At 41.4% G+C, this 18139-nt stretch overlaps 1 protein-coding gene across 1 annotated transcript; it reads right to left on the bottom strand.

Annotated features, from left to right (window-relative positions):
• Positions 1-479: 479 nt before the first annotated feature.
• On the bottom strand, positions 480-8292 carry LOC120849814. The gene is made up of 7 exons (XM_040222052.2): positions 8020-8292; positions 6791-6883; positions 6561-6687; positions 6073-6123; positions 3542-3660; positions 686-757; positions 480-611 (listed from the first exon to the last, which is right to left on the bottom strand). Exons 1-7 carry the CDS (start codon positions 8212-8214, stop codon positions 480-482), a joined length of 789 nt encoding a protein of 262 aa, XP_040077986.2. The 5' UTR covers positions 8215-8292.
• Positions 8293-18139: the final 9847 nt, after the last annotated feature.

Below are 18139 nucleotides of genomic sequence, written 5' to 3'. Positions count from 1 at the left end.
CGACAACTTTGAACTTACCTCACCTTGCTTTACGCCGTAACTTCTTTGGTCTTTGTCGTTTCTATGAAATCTATTATAATAACCCAATTCTAAAAGATCAACTACTTGTTCATGCGCCATAAGTGTCACCTTGCAGTGATCTAGTGAAAGGTTGGTATTCCAAGAACATCTAACGATTAGAACAACCTCCCTGTCTTCATCGCGTCCATCCAGCACACTTCATACATCAAGAAGCTTGCCAAAGATTGCATCGATATCGCCCACTCCTCTCTGTAGAGCCTCCGGGCCTTGAGAGTGTGAAAATAAATTAATTAATAAATTTGAAATCTCCAATTTTCTTGATCCGGTGTTGCATTAAACAAGCGAAAAATGAAATTTTCATACTCGTTCTTGAAACACATCTGTTGGGAAATTCACATAATCATTTTCATGAAGGTATTTTGGCTAATGTTGACATTATCGCGTTAAGTTTTATTTTCTTACCCTGAGACAAATGCCACCACATCGTGAGCATCACGCCGCCATGATCGGAAGACAAACTTATTAAGGGGCTCTAAAGAGTTGCAAACCTTCAACTGTCTGCCAGGAGTTAATTTTAAGTGTGATTTACTCTGAAACGCAATGAAAGGCATTTAAAATTAGTATTTTAAGTGACAGTTTAATATTGCAACAATATACTACGTACCAATAATTTATGAATGCCAACAACGACAAAATGAGGCCTTGGGGTTTGAAGCGCAGTGTACAACACGTTAACCTGTAAAAGAGAGAATAATGCTGATCATAATAAAGACATACTAAGCAGAAAATATTTATATTGGCGAATCGGTCAATGTCGTAAGGCTATGTTGAGTCGGTGAATCCAGGAATATCAAATAGTCACTGAAAGTGTTGAGACGCGCCCTTCCGCTTTAGACGAAACGTGAGAACACAGCTCTTCATGCATTTACTTGTCATGGATTCACATGTTGAATCAGTAAAAGAACATCAGATGAAAGAGAAAAACAAAATTTTATGCCCATAATTAAAAATTCACACGGAATATTTAAACTTTTTTCTGGAATGTTTACTTGAATCTGTTTCACAAATCCTATGCAATTGATTTAATGACCGCCGAGGAAATCATTTGTTTTGAAAACTTTCATTGTATAAAAATAAGTTTGATTACGTATCGATAACTTTGTGTCTCGTTAAGTTTAGCGATAATATAGTATGAGGTTAGCCGATGAGTATTCGGTAAATAAAAATATTTCCCAGCTGTCTCACGTTTTGTTTGTGCCTTTGCTTCAAGTCGTAAGTTTCCCTGAACAAAAATGTTTCCTTAGTACGCTTTTCATTTATCTTATGATTCATAAGAGCACTGCGGGCTGTATTGGATGTTAAATAATCTGTAATGCTAATGAACATTTGATGGAGCTGATGCATGTACATTCTGTTTGTTCGCAAATTGGTGATTTTTTTAAAATAAATGCAGCAGTTATAGGCATGAATAACGAATAACACTGTTTTTATAACATAGGTAGATAAAGCATACTTTGATAAACTTTTATGATCAATTCTGCCCTGAGCAAGTGCTCTCCATAAATCCCTTCTTCCTTATGTAGTGAGACGAGGATTTAATAATGAAATCTGAGCCGGTCATGATTCAGTATGTAGTTTAATATAAACCATAAAGAAACGTTTAGAGTAAAAATAGATTTGATGTAAACAAATCCAAATTTAAACGATAACTCACTCTCAACCGATAATAATTGCACATAACATAGGAAATTATAAATGCATAGTGCTTGCGGTGTCTCATTCTACTTGTATATATATTACAGCGGAAGATATGTGCAAAACGTGAATGGCTGGTTTCTTTTCCTTCTTTGGATGACGTGCTGCCAATATATACAATACGATGAGGCTGAATCCTGCCCCGTCAGGGGGTGGAAGCGCTGGTACGGAGCAAATTTAATCGACTGCTCTGAGAAAGGAGCAGCTCTTTCAGTCTTTCCGTAGGACAATAAACGTTCTCTGAACAACCCCTGACTGCCGAGGTGTTGTCGTTGCAGCAATACATAACACTAGCCTAAATAATGTATTTGTGTGAAAACAGCAAGGCAAATCCAATGACATAGTCTTAACTTTGAGACAACTCTATTTTTTGTAAAGTAATCATAAAATAGGTGAGGTTAGAACAGTGCTTCCTTGCCAAGGTAAACCCGTCAAAAGGTTGATCTGTGTAAAGATGATCTCGAAGGACTACATAATTTTCAGGAATCGTTTTTTTGCATTGTTGAAAACTAACTTTTTCATAAAGAAAAAATGCGTGCATCAATTAACTGCATAGAGCTAAAGGACGCCAACACACATGGAAGCTTCAAATTGAGTTCAGTATTTTGGAGCGTTTTGGACGTGGAATTGGTTCTTCATTTCTGTCTTATACAACAATGATTCTTAAGTGAATTTTGTTATCTTATAAAACTGGCCTGAGCTGTGCAAGCGGAAGGCCAAATCTACACGCGCCAAAAAGGTAGGACAGAAAAACTGCCGATTGAATTTTTTGTCGGTCAAAAACGCTCCCACGACAGCCGGCATGGGCCCATGGCTGCGCAAATTGCGGCGGCATTTCTTCGCAGCACTTAGAAACTCTTTGTGGTTATCAAATGTCTGACCTTTACAGGTCATTTTATTTGTTACGAACCGGTATTCTTAGGGGGGGGGGGGGGGATTATACGTGTGCAGCATTTACCGTATTGGGCTCGGCTGACAAGTGAAAAGGCGATAGTCATCATGCTTAGGTCGGTAAGCAAATAAAATTAATCAATCGATATTTTATAGATACGTTTTAACAGCCGTGTTAAAAAATTCAGTATTGACTGAAATTACAATTAGTGTTAAAATCAAATGAACAATTCCTCCTAAAATCTAGCAGTTTGTTAGATCTTTCTTAATCAGTCACCAGTTTTCGTAGCACAATTTTAAGATTTTAATGGCCAACTTCTGGGGACATTCAATGGAAAATGGGTTCAGAAGAAAATGAAAATTCCCACTAAATTTTGTTTATCATTCAATGGTACTTACAGTCCCGGGCATTGGGAAACATTACGATATATCGTAAAGAAAAGAAAATTTACCAGTTTGGTGAATTGTAATTCATACGACACAATGCACAAAAAATTGTGGAGCCCAGGAAGAAAGCTTTGTATGTGTCGTAAATTTTAAATACAGCTTACATAAATTTTATGACTGTCATATAAAACATTGCCGTTGAACATTGCGATGTTCGTGTATGTTCAGGAAAATTCAAATTTAGAGCGTGCGCCATGGCATAGATGCCCAAGGTTGGGGAATGCTCAAAAGGGCAGCCGTGAGCCCTCGCCCCAATTGCACTTGAAAGAATGACGTAGTCTCTTCAGTCATGTAATCAATATCTTCACAACAACACATTGATAAGTTCAATGATGACACAAATGACGACGTAACTCAAACGATTACGCCCGGAACTTGGTTTCCATAACATCCATAACGTCTGAAGTTTCATTACATAAAGGCTTACCTTATTCATTACTATTCCCAAATATTGATTGAGATTACTTCCTTTCTGTTTTTGAAGAGCATCGTCGTAGAGTATTCTCGTTTCAATCAGAACTATTTGTCGCAAGCGTCGTATTCCCTCTAATATAAAATTTGAAATTGAAACGTTGTAAGAAAAAGCTTGATTTTTATCTTTTTTTATAAACCTTACACGCTCCTGCACATCTAAAGCATTATTGGGGGATCCACAGTGCATTATAGTAAACATAAAAAAACGCCTAGCCTGGTAGATGCATAGGAAGCATAGGGGCCTAACTTATGCCTTGTAAGGTTTTGCTCCATGGCGCTTGTCGGTGTCAAAGTACTTTGTCTGACTATAGCGCTAGTTCGGCGATCCTGGGGTATGTCAAGGTTTGACTTCTCTCTGGCCCGCCCCGCCACAAGAGTGAAAATGTAAGTACCATACTTGAGTCGTAGCTACAAAATAAATCTTAATTCAGGAATTTAAGAGAGTGCCAAAGATTGACCCGTCTCCTATCAGCCACTTGAGGGCCGAGTTAGTCTGGCACTTGTGCAACGATTTGGGCCAAAAGATGGCCAGACGAACTGTGAAAAAATTAACCCTAACGTTGACAATTGCTTAGCTATCTAGGCCCACAGGTCACATATAATATCCGAACAACCAGGCAGAAAAATTAAATCTAATTCTTGTTTGGTTACTTTGGCCTAGAGTGGCGAGATCATTGCAAAACTTTCGAGAAGTGAAACCTCACTTTGGAAGTTATTGGGATATTTTGGCCCAAAGTTGCCAGATGAGAGTAGAATAATGTGGCAGTGAGCATAACTCTGGCACTTAACTGGCGATTTTGGTCCAAATATTTCAGTTGACATCCAAACAACCACAGAATGAATCTTAACTATGGCATTTGTTTGGTGAATTAGGGCCAAGATGCCGACTGAGGGATGGGCAAAATATATGCAAATATGTATCGAAATACAAATACAAAATACTTCGTCAAAAATGTATTTAATTACAAATCTAATTACATTTCCAAAAAAACATTTAAATACAAGATACAAATAAAACGAAATGTATTTGGTCTCCTCCAAATACTTTTCCAAATACATTCCTCAAAATTTTCGTCAGCGACTTCAGGGCACCTGCAACGGCTTTCTGGGTATCTCATTTTAATTTTGCATTGCACACTCGGGAGTTAGTGTGCAAGGCTCTAGTAACGTAATAGAAATATAATCACAAAAAATGTAATCAGCTTGGACGTAATAGGTGGAAAAATTACAACGCTTCAAGCAGTTTTTTTTGTCGATTACATTTTGGTATAGACCAACAAAGAACCGAGACGACCGAGACGCGCAGCACTAGCTACATAAGTTTTTTATTGTTGCAACTTGCTCCAGTTAAAAAAAATCTGGACGACCCGCGCGTTTAGAATGTTCAAGGCAAAAATATGGAGGGAAATTAGGCTGGAAAGTATCACAAGTTGTCACAGGCACTTATTTAACCAGTCAGCCTGTGAACGTCGATTTCGTCACTATTCTTGCCCGGGACTAGCACCGTAATCACAAAGTCCTTAAACGCTTGCGCTTGATTGAGAGACACTGCATTCGGTGCAGAACGTAGTTTTCTTCCTGCTCTGGACAGTGGCAATAAATTTGAGGGATGTATTTTCGCCCACAAAATTGTATTTAATTACAATTGTATTTGAAATACCCACATTTTAGTATTTAAATACACACGTCAAATACATTACCCAATTTGTAATTAAATACAAATGCAAAATACACAAAGTATTTGAAATACGTATTTCAAATACTTGTATTTGAAATACTGCCCATCCCTGTGCCGACTGTTCCTTAAGAATGGTAACGTTTAGCCGACTTTGGCTTGCTCGACTTCTCAAGGCCTTTAACAATCAGACAATAGTTCAATTTTTGCCCATGCCTCTGCATGTTTTTGTTATTCCGGATTTGATTATGAAAAAAAAAGGGCCGGTTCAAAAGCAAAGAACAAAAATTTACGTAAAACAACTTCGTATACTTTACTCAGTCCTGACTAGATCCCACCGGCTCTAAATAAACAAAAAAATAACCGTACTTGAGTTTTTTTTAAACTTCAGTGAAGCAGTGAATACATTCCGCAATGCCAAAAAATGAATATCAATTCAGAACGATGACTCCCATACTGCGCCGCACAAACGCAATATGACCTTACATACAGCAATTAAACGTAAAGCAAACGGTCTGATAGCGTTCCAAGTGAAGCATAAGCTTCTTTTTTTAACAACATGTTCGGCATAGCATGAGCATAAGAACTCGAGACGTTGTTATTGACCTTTGCGATTGAAAATGCGCCGAATAAAGAATATTGTAATATTCTATACTGTCGCGTTAAAATCAATTATTTTAATCAATGTTCGTAATAATATTTAGGTTGCTATAAATACCAAATAATACTAATTCTGTTTAAGGTTCTGTTCAAAGTACTTGCGTTATGTCGTGTCAATGCTCAATTAAATTCGTTTCAACTTTACTCACCTCTGTGGATATCGCCCCAAAATGGTCGTTGTGTTACGTTTGTATAATCAACTGCAAAATAAAACGAAATTGCATTTGTCTGACGAATCAATTGTTGCCATATATTTGTTCAGAACGGAGTGAAAACAAAGTAGCTTGTTTCCGCTTGGTAGGAACATTTCACTACAAAAATATATTGCATCTTGCAATCATTTACTTGATTTATAATATATAATAATACCGTAAACATATTTTATATGGAATTATAATAGCAAAGTCAGGTTCACGTACTACAAAAATTTAAGGAAATAAAATTCGAGGAATAATGCACCTGAGTTGTATGTTTTCGGAAAACGGAAGAACAAAGAAATAACTGCGCGGCACCGAAAAGTTCACACAATAAAAAACCTTATATTTATCTTGATAATATTCGGATCAATAAAAAAACGATCAGGGCTTTATCCTACTGGTAGCTAACAATTATGATAAGAGCGTGAAGTGGGTCTTACCATAATCAGCATACATTGGGATTGACGTATCATTAAACGTTGATATCAAGTGAGCAACGATTCCATCTTTTGATCGGGGATTAAATGGTACTGGCTTGATTGATAAGGTGTCGGTGAGTATACCACTCTGCAAAGGAAAATTCAGAATAAGGTATTAAAAAGTTTATGGCATAGATTATAATAACGTCTTATTAACAAATTTCATGAGTAATGACACGAGCATATCATACCACTTGGACATATCCATTCAATTCTTGGACCACAAGAGAGGAGCCGTATTTCCTGTCCTGGTACAAACTCTCTTCAATTTGCTTGACATTCAGCTGGCAACAACGCGAGAGTATTAATTGCAGCGCTGCAGACGTCATTAGAAACACTCTTTCATTATTAATAACCGCATTATGAGCTATTTAGATATCAAATATAGCCCAAAAACCATGACTAAACTTTGAATAGGCGTAATATACCAAAATTATATAAGGATAGGAAGCATATGAATTGCAACCTTCTTGGCAGCGCCGAATTCGGACCCATGCTTACGATTTCGTTATAAGTGTACGGAAGGCTATATGTACCAATCGAATTTTACAGAAATTATCGCCTCTAAATATTTGGTCGTTACATATATATTTTAGAAAAAGTCTCGTTTGGGTTTAAAATATAATATAAACACTTACAGAGAAATCTTATTAACTTGAATGAGTGCGCACAGCTTGCACCCTTCAGGAGATGTCACTCCCATTGTCTATAAAATCTCAGACAATGAATTAAACCAGTACTTATCAATCGTCACTCTCCGTTCAGCAACACGGTGATCGTATTTCTGCGTCACGGCGAAAGCCATCTGTACAAGCAGCTGTAATGATCAGAGCTCAAATCTTAAGTTTATGCCATCAAATTTTGATTTTGGTACTGGTTGAAGGGACAGTCTTATATGGTATTGACATTAATCCCGCAAAAGCCAGAGGATGGTTATAGAGATCAATCCAATAATCTCCTTCTCCCCGTAGAGTTTTTTTGCCTAGTGGAAGGTTGCACGCCTTCTTAGCATTCGCAGAAAATCTCTTGTTCGAAATATCTAATAACTCATATGTGTTTAGGTCGAGTAACCCGGAACTCACTGCCTATGAGTTCGGTGCTGGAAAATTGTACATAACCGTATCCCCCCAAGAACATGACCTGGGTGGAAAGTGTATTTTGCGTAAACGCCAATGTTTCTTTTATGTGCAAAACGTCATCTTGAACGCCCTATGAAATTGGTGGGCGGCAGCAACGAATTCTCATGAGGTATATGTAACGAATGACATTCATAACGTGCAATCGCTAAAGAGAGAAGCATAGAGCGAGGAGGGGAGTTGTACCAGTGTGAGTGTTTCAGTGACAGTTTCACCGACTGCATATAACGCTGTAACCCGAGTCTATTTTTACACATAAACCCACTGGAGATATGAGCACTTACCGAACTGTTGGAGTAGTTCACATCATCGACCATGGAGAAAACAAAGTTTTCCGAAAACAATTTGCTCTTCTCTAAGCTCAGAGTCAGCCCTTCTCGAATATGGAGCATCTTCTCCCCATTCGCACCTCTCGCTTCGAGAATTCTCGGGAAAACAAACTCCTTCACAGGAGGTTCTGTGAGAAGCGATTTCGTCATAGTTAGAGATGTTCAACGTTCAACCTCCAGGCTCGAATGATTTCTAACTTTTTTTTTTAACCTGTGACTAACTTCCATATACTTTGTCTCCTGAATGTGCGTTGCACAGCTGCTACAAAAAAAAACTTATACATGTCTTAAAAATAATTAAAATAAAATTTCAATTTGGTGTTCAGATAATCGATGTCAGATAATAGATATCATATCACTAGGCCCCTAAGGGTCAAATTTTGCCTTAAAAGTTTGTAAACGTTTAACCTATTTGAACTCCAACCTCGGCAGGTTTACGAAATCATTAGTCGCAATTACTTGAAAACAAACAAATAAAAATTGCTCAAAGAAAACTTTAGACTCATTTAGTAATCATTACTTACTAAAAAAGACTGAATAAACGAAAGTAAAACAAATTTTTTCACAGTTTAATTCTCACTCTGATCGGGATTACAATTTGTACATATATATAAATCTCGACTAAATTACACGCTATAAAAACCACGTCCAAGTATTAGCAAATTTTCGACTAACTCCTGCTTCTTCGAGGGGGGCGGAAAGCACTGTGGAAATAATACGTTTCACGTTATTAAATAAAGGGTGCCTTTTCTATTTGCGGTTTATATAAATCGTTACCTCATACTCTAACAAATTCAGTACGAGAGGTAAATAAAAATATTGCTTTGGGGTGAACGTAGTATCGGAGGAAATTACGTCCAGAATCAGCGAAATGCGTGACATTTATTCATAAATATTGAAATAAAAAAATGAAGCCTTTTTTTATTTAACGCAGATACAAGTTTACTTTCATGCTTTACCACAATGAAAAGACTTAAGATCATTGAGTACAAATATGTTATTAAGAGCAGGTATTCATCTAAAAACAGAGTGCCTTCAAGGACGAACATTAGGATGCACGTAAGCTGTCATTAAATCGTCGACATCGTATATTCAATTTATCCTATATCTGAACATCCACACTCATGTCACATTGGCACTCACCTCCAAAGCATGCTGTTAGCATTACTGTGAGTACAAACCACACGCCTTCATACATTATGAAGCGAGCAGCCGTTGCCGGTAAAATATTCTGTGAACTTTGCGGATATTTATACAGTACTGAAATGTCTTAATAACCTGTGGAGTCTTTCCTTCATTAAAGATGGAAAAGGCTACGCCACCGCAGAATTATTCAAAACTTGATGTTTTCACTATTTGTTTTTTTTTGTTATTTTTGCTCTGGGATTCGCCTTCCTACGTCATATTTCTGAAGAGGGAAATGCTAAAGACACCACCTTCCTTCTTATTTGACAATATTAATCATAACACGCGAAAATTGTCGGCACAACGCATCTGCCTGCTTGTCACTAAAATAAATTTTCACTGTAAAGATGCGACACGACGATGAAGAAAATCAATCTTACACTGACGCTACGAAATGTTAAAGGCGCCAAACAACGCGCAAAACCACCGACCACATGCTAAATGTCGCGGGATGCGGTTTTATAAATGACAGCGGTATGTTAAACTGGCATAAGGTTCTCTAAATGTACTCACAGTTATCCTAAACTGTCAACAAAACGTCATATGTTCAAGTTCAACTGTCAGTTTGAGGCAGTCCCATAAAATATTATTTCAACCCAAGGTTCTTTCCGTCACAATAAATGCCCTTATCCGCGCTCCTCGAAGACGGAAAGGATATGGCTCTTGCCGGTATTTATTTCCGTTTACTTTCTCATTTGCTTAATAAAATTGAAACTGGTTCTCCACGAATGCCATTATATATAATGCATTTGTTTTACGCTTTCGAACAGGATCTCAATTTGAAAAAAAGAACATAACTTAAGCAAGGGTATAGTGAGTAGTTCCATTAAAGTTAATTTTGTTTTGAATGTTTACTTCAGTTTTTCTTACATTGGCCGACTGGCAGTGGTTCAGCCTTCACCAAAAAAACATTTAATTTCGTTTCAAAAGAAAGACCAAATCTACGACACTTAAATATTGCTCTAGGGACAAAAATATTGCTCGATAAACGTCTTACCTTCGTGACGGTGCTCATCTTTTTTTAAACGTTTAGACTAAATAACCTATTTATATGTTTGGTTACGCGAAATGCCAAATGAACATTTAATTTGAATCTGGACACATAACAATGCACTTTTTAGATAAATCGTGCATTGAAGAAATACACTAACTTTATAAAAATCGTGAGAAGTTGGTATCGGAATGGCTCGCAACGTACTATATTATTGCCGAGTTGCTGCACGTTTGCTGTGTAAGTATGTGTCAGAAATAATTTGACTATGCAAATATCGTTTATTAAAAACAAAAAAAAATGTATTTATACACTTTTATTTTTGCATTAGATTGCCTGACTTGCCGACCACTAGAAACGACGTTGTCTGTGCAATTACGCGGCTAATTAACGAATATATTTTAATACTTTATTATTTAAGGCCTTTAGACGGCATATTGCAGTTACAAAATTGATGGCCCAGCTTTAAATTGTATGCTCAACAGCAAAGCCGCAATAAACTTGTAAGCATTTGGGCGCTACTGGGCAAGTTATTTTAGTTGTTTGAGCTTCTTTAAACCTAAACTAATTTAGACAAAAGATAACGTCCCTACCTCTCCTTGCGTAGCGTCAGAGTAACGATGTTACATGTGATGTGGGTGTCAGCATTCGCTGTCAGCTGTAAACTTTGGCGTCTGATGTTGGCGCCTGCTGTCCGAGCCGATTCTGCTGTGTTTTCATGGGCAGACCCTGCGAATGATTTGGGTTTACCAATCCATAAGGCTATTTGCACAATTTTGTCGAACAGCCTTTATCATATCGATAAAAACGCAAGGGACGCAACGCGGTGCCTGCGTGATGAGGCGACGAGGATAAAATGAAAAGCTAACAGCAGGCGCCAAACTTTAAACCTTACGCAAAGCGCAAGGAAAAGTTAATCATACTGCAATAATCGTTACTCTGATGCTACGCGAGAGCAGAAATATTTACATCGCTGTCACTATTTTCTACATTAGTGTCAGGTTTGAGGAAGCCTGCGGAACTAATATATTTTGGCCGGTAGCGCTTAAAATGTTGCACGTTTAATACCCGTTGCGGTTAGAGTTTATAACCTGGAGCTTGGGCATCGATTTTGTAAATGCAATATGGTCTTTAAAATTATTCATTGAAAAAGTTAACTAAAATATATAGGCTCATTGGCCACTTATTGGCAGGAACAACTTGTTTTTGGTCGTCGACAACTTGGCAAACTAATAAAAATTTAAAGGAGTCCTAATGCAACTCTCATTTTGTTAGAAATTGGGTGCGGCTGAAAAAAACACGGTGTATATTATCCAGAGATGTAGAAGTTACTTAAAACGTAATTAAGTTAGGCTACTGAATATTGACGTCAAAAGTACTTTGAGTTTTTATGGTAAAAAAGAAGTACAGGGGTTTTGATCCGTTAGCCAAGTTGTGCTAGCCAAATATGAATCGGCTTGTTTTTTTAACAGAAAGGCTTTAATAGCTGGTTCTGCTGCTGCGTGCCAAATTGTTTTGCACTATTTTGTTTGTTTGGTCAATGGTGTACTGCGAATGTGTAATTTCTACTTTGAGGTTTAGCACTCTCTCAGGTTAACATTTAGACGTGTTTTCTTGTTTACAGTGCTGCTTAAATTACATCTAAAGTACTTGAAGTAAAGTACAAAGTCAATCAAAGGTTACGTACTTCAAGTAAAGTATTAAGTACACCGGGCGCAATGTACTTGAAGTAACGTTCATAAATAAAATATATTTCAAAGTACTGCAACCAATTTTAACACAATCTTTCATGATGCCCTTTCATTCCCTATACAGTGCTTTTTTAGCTGATATGCTTTGCTCCAGGGGCAACCGGAGGTGCATCAGTTTTTTACGGATATGACAGCAAATATTGTATAAGGTCAAGTTGCCACAGAGCTGTAGTTTTACTCTCGCTGGCGAGCTATTTGACACAATCAACACATAAGACACTTATTTGTGTCGGTCCTATAGCCGCCTTTACTGCACTAAGAGAAATGACAAGATGACGTCGCGAAACAGAGCGTTTTCATACGACGATACGCCATTTTTTGTTTTCAAACTCGGGGACTGTACATTAAAGTCGGGAGTTTAATTTTGCTCGGACAGTGCAAGTACCTGTTCAGAGAATTCACTTCAAGCAAAGTACAAGTTTCTAAACAGTAGTGCTTTAAGTATCATGTATATAAAGTATTTTTCATATAAAAAGTTTTGGGGAATTATTAAGGTTTATCGAACGATCTTTGAATCTTTGAAGACATGCATATTCTTAGTTTTGGGAGGAAAGGCAACGAAAAAGGCAATCTCGTCGTTGCCCTTTAGCACGCGATTCTTCGAGTACAGTACAAACTACGGGAGCACTCGAGTTTCAGAGCAGGTGCTGCATTTTGTTGTCTCCTTCGAGTGAGGATGCAGCGTGTACACCTCCTGTAGTGGGCGAGAGTTTCTACGCTGTGGAGAAGCGGCGACCAGCCCTTTCTTCAAATGGGTCGTCTCCTTGAACTTCGTGAAACTGAGAAACGCCAGTCTTCAGCGCTAACCTCGCAGTTACTCGGCCTGTCTTGGGTCGTGTCTATTCGCTCCCCACGCGTCGTAGCAGTGCTGTTGCAGGGCGGGGGGGGAAGGGGGGGGGGGGTCGGACTGTCCAAACCATTCCCCCTCTTCCCCATTCCTACGCCGTATGCTTTTTCCTCTTTCCAAATATCACCTGATCTTTCAACAACTTATCTCTTTTCTGCAGTAATGTTTGGTGATAGACAAACAACCACAAAAATTCGAATGTAATTTGTAATTTAAATAGGAGTTACTGCGAAAAATTAAATAAGTAAACTACTAATTACCAAAATATAAATGTATTTTAAAGTTACTAAACTACTCAAAAAAGCAGTTGAGCTACAGCAAGTTAAGTAGAGTAGTTGAACTACGTACAAATCTGATAATATCTCATATTTCGACTTCCACTTGGGGAATACAGAGGGAGAAAATAATCTCCATTCATAAAAGAACAGAAGCTGACTTCGTCTCATGGTGGGCGGTCCCACCAGACCAGGAGACCATGGTCCTCGGCTGCCCGTTGGGTTCTGTCAATCAGCTCGGCTGTTCACCAGGGTTCACGATGGTCAGCCGGCTCTCCCAGTGCTCTCTGGTAAGTCTTACTGTGGGTTGTTTCGCCGCGCTGCTCTGTCATCCACCAGCCATGGGGTGAAGTTTGTTTGGCCCATATTCGAAGGACGCTGGATGTCATATTCGTAGGAGGCTGGATGTCTTAATGGGTAATGTGCACTATATGCAGATGTGTTCTTTTGCAGCTACATCCAAGAGACTGTATCCTAACTGCATAGCTTCATGTGAGGTTGCAGGTAGACCTCTCTTCCTAGCGTGTAGTGTTCTAGCATCTCTGCACTCCTTTTCGGGACGCCTTCATCCGGGAGGAACATGGCTCGATCGATCGGCAAGGATACCCGGCGAGTATAATCTCCGGCCAAAGCGTGGGCCGCCTTATTTTTCTGCCAGGTCTTTGTACCCCGATGTCCAGACTATTTGCTATTTCGCAAGCGCTGTTATTTGCCAGGATCTGAAGAGCGGCTGCTGCAACTTTCCAACTGTGAAAATTTATGCATGCTGCCTTTGAGTCTATGATTGCTTTTATGTAACCCCGGCTCGTCGTAGCCGCCAAAACGACGGCCGTTTCTTCCACCGCTTGTCAGTTGGGTCCCAACTGTCTCATCGGGCAGCTCCTTTACCTTTACGCTGACGTCTACCGAGAAGGCAGCATGTGTTCCCTTTTCTGAATAATTAGCACCATCGGTGTATGTTTCCCTCCTGTCGTTTCCTGAGAGATTCTCCCCTGGCTCTTCTCCGCTCCCTGTGGTGTTCCGGTTGCATATTTCTCAGGATGGGCTCCACTGTTATCTTGTGTCCCCGGTCTAACGGGATCCTTTGTTTTTCTCTTGTCTAACCCTCCGTACGGTAGCCGAGCAGTTCCAATGTGGCTTTGCCCACTGCCGTAAGGTTGAGTCTTTCCAGTTGGCTTGTTTTGTGGGCCTCTACCATATCCTACAACAAGCCCTGGACCTCAAGTGCTACGACCTTCTCCGTCAAGATTGTTGCAAACAGCCACAATGCCAGCTTGTAGGGTTTTCTGACGAGCACCTATATATCCTCTTTTATTCGTTTTTTTCTAATCCCAAAGAACGGTATTCCATATGTCATCCTGCTGACCACCGAAGCGTGCGCCAGTTTCAGTGAGTCCTGCTCCTTGAGTCCATGCTTGCAATTTCTCACCCTTTTCATTATGTGTGTTACTTAGGAGACCGTTTCCTGCAGCCGATGCAGTGCGGTTGCTCCCACTCTATCTCCTTGACCATTCCACCCCGGCATCCGGATTGTATTGACCTTCGAGATGGGGAGTCCGTCGAGGGTAAGGTTTAGATCTGGCTGGTTCCGTGAAGCTTTTCATTTGTTTGTTTCTTTAGAATTAACAGATCTGACTTCTCCGAAGCAGACGCCAGGCTGCAGTCCCTCAGTTATGCATCAGTCCTGTACACCGCCTCCTGCGAGCTGTTCCTCTCGTTTCCTGCTGAGTCGGTTGTCGTCCACAACTTCAAATCAGTGGCATAGATGGCGTGATAGATTCCTCCAATACCATTCGGCCTCTGCGGTAGGCCTTCAACACTAGGTTGAAGAAGAGTCGTGAAATAATTTACACCCCTAATGAAAACTACACCAGGCCGAGGGCTGGCGTGACTTGATGTGACACCAGACTTTTCACAGATGTGATTTGGGACATTTTCACACCAGCAATCTGGTGTTGTGGTGTGACACTAGCCATCTGGTGCTCAGGTGTGACATCAGGTTTTGTTGTGGTGTCATGCCACAACCTGTTGACTGGGTGTTGCTTTACTCAGAAAACAGGTACAATGATAAGCTTGACAATAACGCTGATGTCATAATTACTTCATTCAAAAAATACAAAAAGCACGACAGTAAATACTCGAAAGTAATTTGTAATCTAAATATATGTTAGTCCGAATGAGTAATTAAAGTAAACTACTAATTGCCGAAATAAAAAAAGTGAAAGCCGTTTACAAACCCCTGTAACGCCGAATTGGAGCGCAGCTCTTGAGGAGGAGGAGTGAAGGGTACTGAGGGGAGGGTAGACCCCTCCTCCTTCTCCTCCTCCCCTCATTCTTTAATATGCTCCGGGGGGGTGTCACGTGACTTCGGGGAGGGGGGTCACGTGACCTCGGGGAGGCGTGACCTGGGGGTCACGTGACCTTGGGTGTCACCTCAAGGTCACGTGACCCCCAAGGTGATCCCCACGTGACCTCAGGGGGTCACGTGACCTTGGGGGTCACGTGACCTGGAGGGGTCACGTGACCTCGGGGGGTCACGTGACCTCAGAGGGGTCACGTGAACTCAGAGGGGTCACGTGGGGGGGTCACGTGACCTTGAGATGACCTTGGGAGCGGTCACGTGACCTCGGAGGTCACGTGACCTTGGGGAGGAGACCACGTGACCTCAGAGGGGTCACGTGACTTGGGGTCACGTGACCTTGGGGGTCACGTGACCTTCAAAAGGTCACGTGGGTTGGGGTCACGTGACCTTGAGATGACCTTGGGAGGGGTCACGTGACCTCGAGGGTTCACGTGACCTTGGGGGTCACGTGATCCCAAGATGACCCCACGTGACTCCCAAGGTCACGTGACCTTCAGGGGGTCACGTGACCTTGAGATGACCTTGGGAGGGGACACGTGACCTAGAGGGGTCACGTGACCAGGGGGTCACGTGGGGTCACGTGACCTTGGGATGACCTTGGGAGGGGTCACGTGACCTTGGGATGACCTTGGTTACGCCGACGGCGACGCCGACGGCGACGGCGACGGCGCTCAAGCCGGGAACGGGCCCCTAAGAGCTGCGCTCTAAAATGTGATTTAATGTTACTAAACTACTAAAAAAAGCAGTTCAAATACAGTTAGTTGAGTAGAGTGGCTGAACTATGCACAAGTCTGATATTATCTCACATTTGGACTTCCAATTGGGGTATAGAGAGGGAGAGAATAATGTCCATTCATAACAGAACAGAAGCTGTCTTCGTCCGGAGCCACCGCCCTGCGTCAAAGAAACCGGCGCCCCGTCGCTCCACAATCCATGGCCTTTCAGCTTGAGGTAGACTCATGCCTTAGTTACGCTGATCCTTTCTGCGTACCGTTTCGCGCCAGTTATCCCCTCTTTAAATGCATCATATTCGACAGATGGCTCGATTTCCTTGTCCAGTTCTTTCGGGCAAGCCTCCTTAAGTATAAGAATATCAAATCTTCCTTCGAGCTCACCGATGTCGGATGGATCTGTGGCCAGCAAAACGCCAATCTCGTTGAAGATCTTTTGTTGTGGCGGCTCGCAGAGTAGTCCTCTTTTGCTTCAGGCGGTCGACGCCCTCTTGGCTCGTAGTAGGCATGATCCGACCGTTGATTATCAAGTTTCGGCACCAAAAACTGTAATAATTACCAGCTTTCTTTGTTGTTTTTCTACCAGACTATGTCTAACTATCTTCGGCACGTCGTAAGTCTGGAAAGCACACCAATACGCATCTTTTCGGCTTCGACTCACAGTGAAGACTTTTTTGTTTTCTCAAACTTCAACAAGAATACTGGCGGAAAGGGAAAGTTAAACCACCGAAGAGGCGAGCGCCTGAAGCTGCTCAAGGCCATCCGGGAAAGTCCTGGCGACGAGGTGGCACCTCTTGAGCAAAAAGAAGCCCGCCGCGGGGTCTTCGGTGACCACCAAGACGGGAGGGAACGAGGCACCACGTCGGTGGAAGGGGCGTCACAAAAACTAATCAAAAACACGCTCGCGGGCGGGGGGAAAGGTAAAACAAAAATACAACACCCCTATTGAAATATCCACCAAACCGGTTTGGTGTGCACTAGTGTTTCTGGTGTAAACATCAGACCGGCGTGGTGTGTTCTGCTGCGCACGTCAAACCCGCCTATCGTGTTCTGGTGTGCCCACCAGAAAACGTTAGGCTGGTTTGGTGTGCCCATCACACATCCTATTGTGGTCCGATGTTAACACCAAGACACAACGGGCTGATCTGATGTGCACATCACGGCACACTAGGATGGCTTGATGCGCACACTACGCCACACCAGACCAGTCTAATGTGCACAACACGGCACACTAAACTCGCCTGACATGCACACCAGGTGCCTCTGGTGTGCACACATCACGGATATTGTCACGAATGACAAGTGATGAGGCTGCGAATAACTGAGTAAACTGAACGTTTAATGGGGCGAACTTGTGCCCAAAATAAAATAAAAAAGGAGACAGAAGATAACAGCTTGGCGTCGCGAGCGTCGAAGTGCGCGTAAGAGCAGAGTCGAACGCTGGGGCGAGACTAACTCCGCTCGCCTTTCGGATTCCTTTATGTACACTCGTGGGTTTCTGGATCGTTCGGCGTAGAACGTTCGGTGTATAGAACATTCGGAACTCGGTAAGATGAGAATGTTCTCGAACTTACAAGAAGGCCAAGTTGAAAGAATTAATAAAAGGACAGTCCGCTAACTGGTATCGCACCTACACCTTCCGCGCGACAGTCAAGCGCGGTAATCCCTCGGCCACGCACGCGCTTGCTCGTCATAGCGCGTGGCACGATAACCCCCTTTAAAAGCGCATCGTCTCGATGCGACGTGCCGGAAAACAAAAACAGCAAAAAAAAAAAAAAACAATGGCAAACTACGTAGACTTGTGCAACACAATCCTCTCGAGCGTATTACAAAACACAATTCACAGTCCTACCGATCGTAGTACGACCTGAGGCACACGACGTGGACGACTTCCGGTCGTGGAGGGCGGCGTGATGAAGTTCGTGTTCCGTCG

The sequence above is a fragment of the Ixodes scapularis genome, unplaced genomic scaffold (genome assembly GCF_016920785.2).
Source record: "Ixodes scapularis isolate PalLabHiFi unplaced genomic scaffold, ASM1692078v2 PGA_scaffold6__148_contigs__length_123643588, whole genome shotgun sequence".
NCBI lineage: Eukaryota > Metazoa > Arthropoda > Arachnida > Ixodida > Ixodidae > Ixodes > Ixodes scapularis.
The sequence above is the reverse complement of the archived record's forward strand: the minus strand, read 5'-3'. Positions and strand labels throughout refer to the sequence as shown.

Excerpts from the sequence above, each read along its gene's own strand:
- LOC120849814 (XM_040222052.2), bottom strand. The coding sequence starts at position 8,214 with ATGACGAAATCGCTTCTCACAGAACCTCCTGTGAAGGAGTTTGTTTTC. Across the intron at positions 6,688-6,790 it reads TGAATGGATATGTCCAAGTG|AGTGGTATACTCACCGACAC; the intron begins GTATGATATGCT and ends TTTCCTTTGCAG. Across the intron at positions 612-685 it reads TTGGCATTCATAAATTATTG|AGTAAATCACACTTAAAATT; the intron begins GTACGTAGTATA and ends ATTGCGTTTCAG.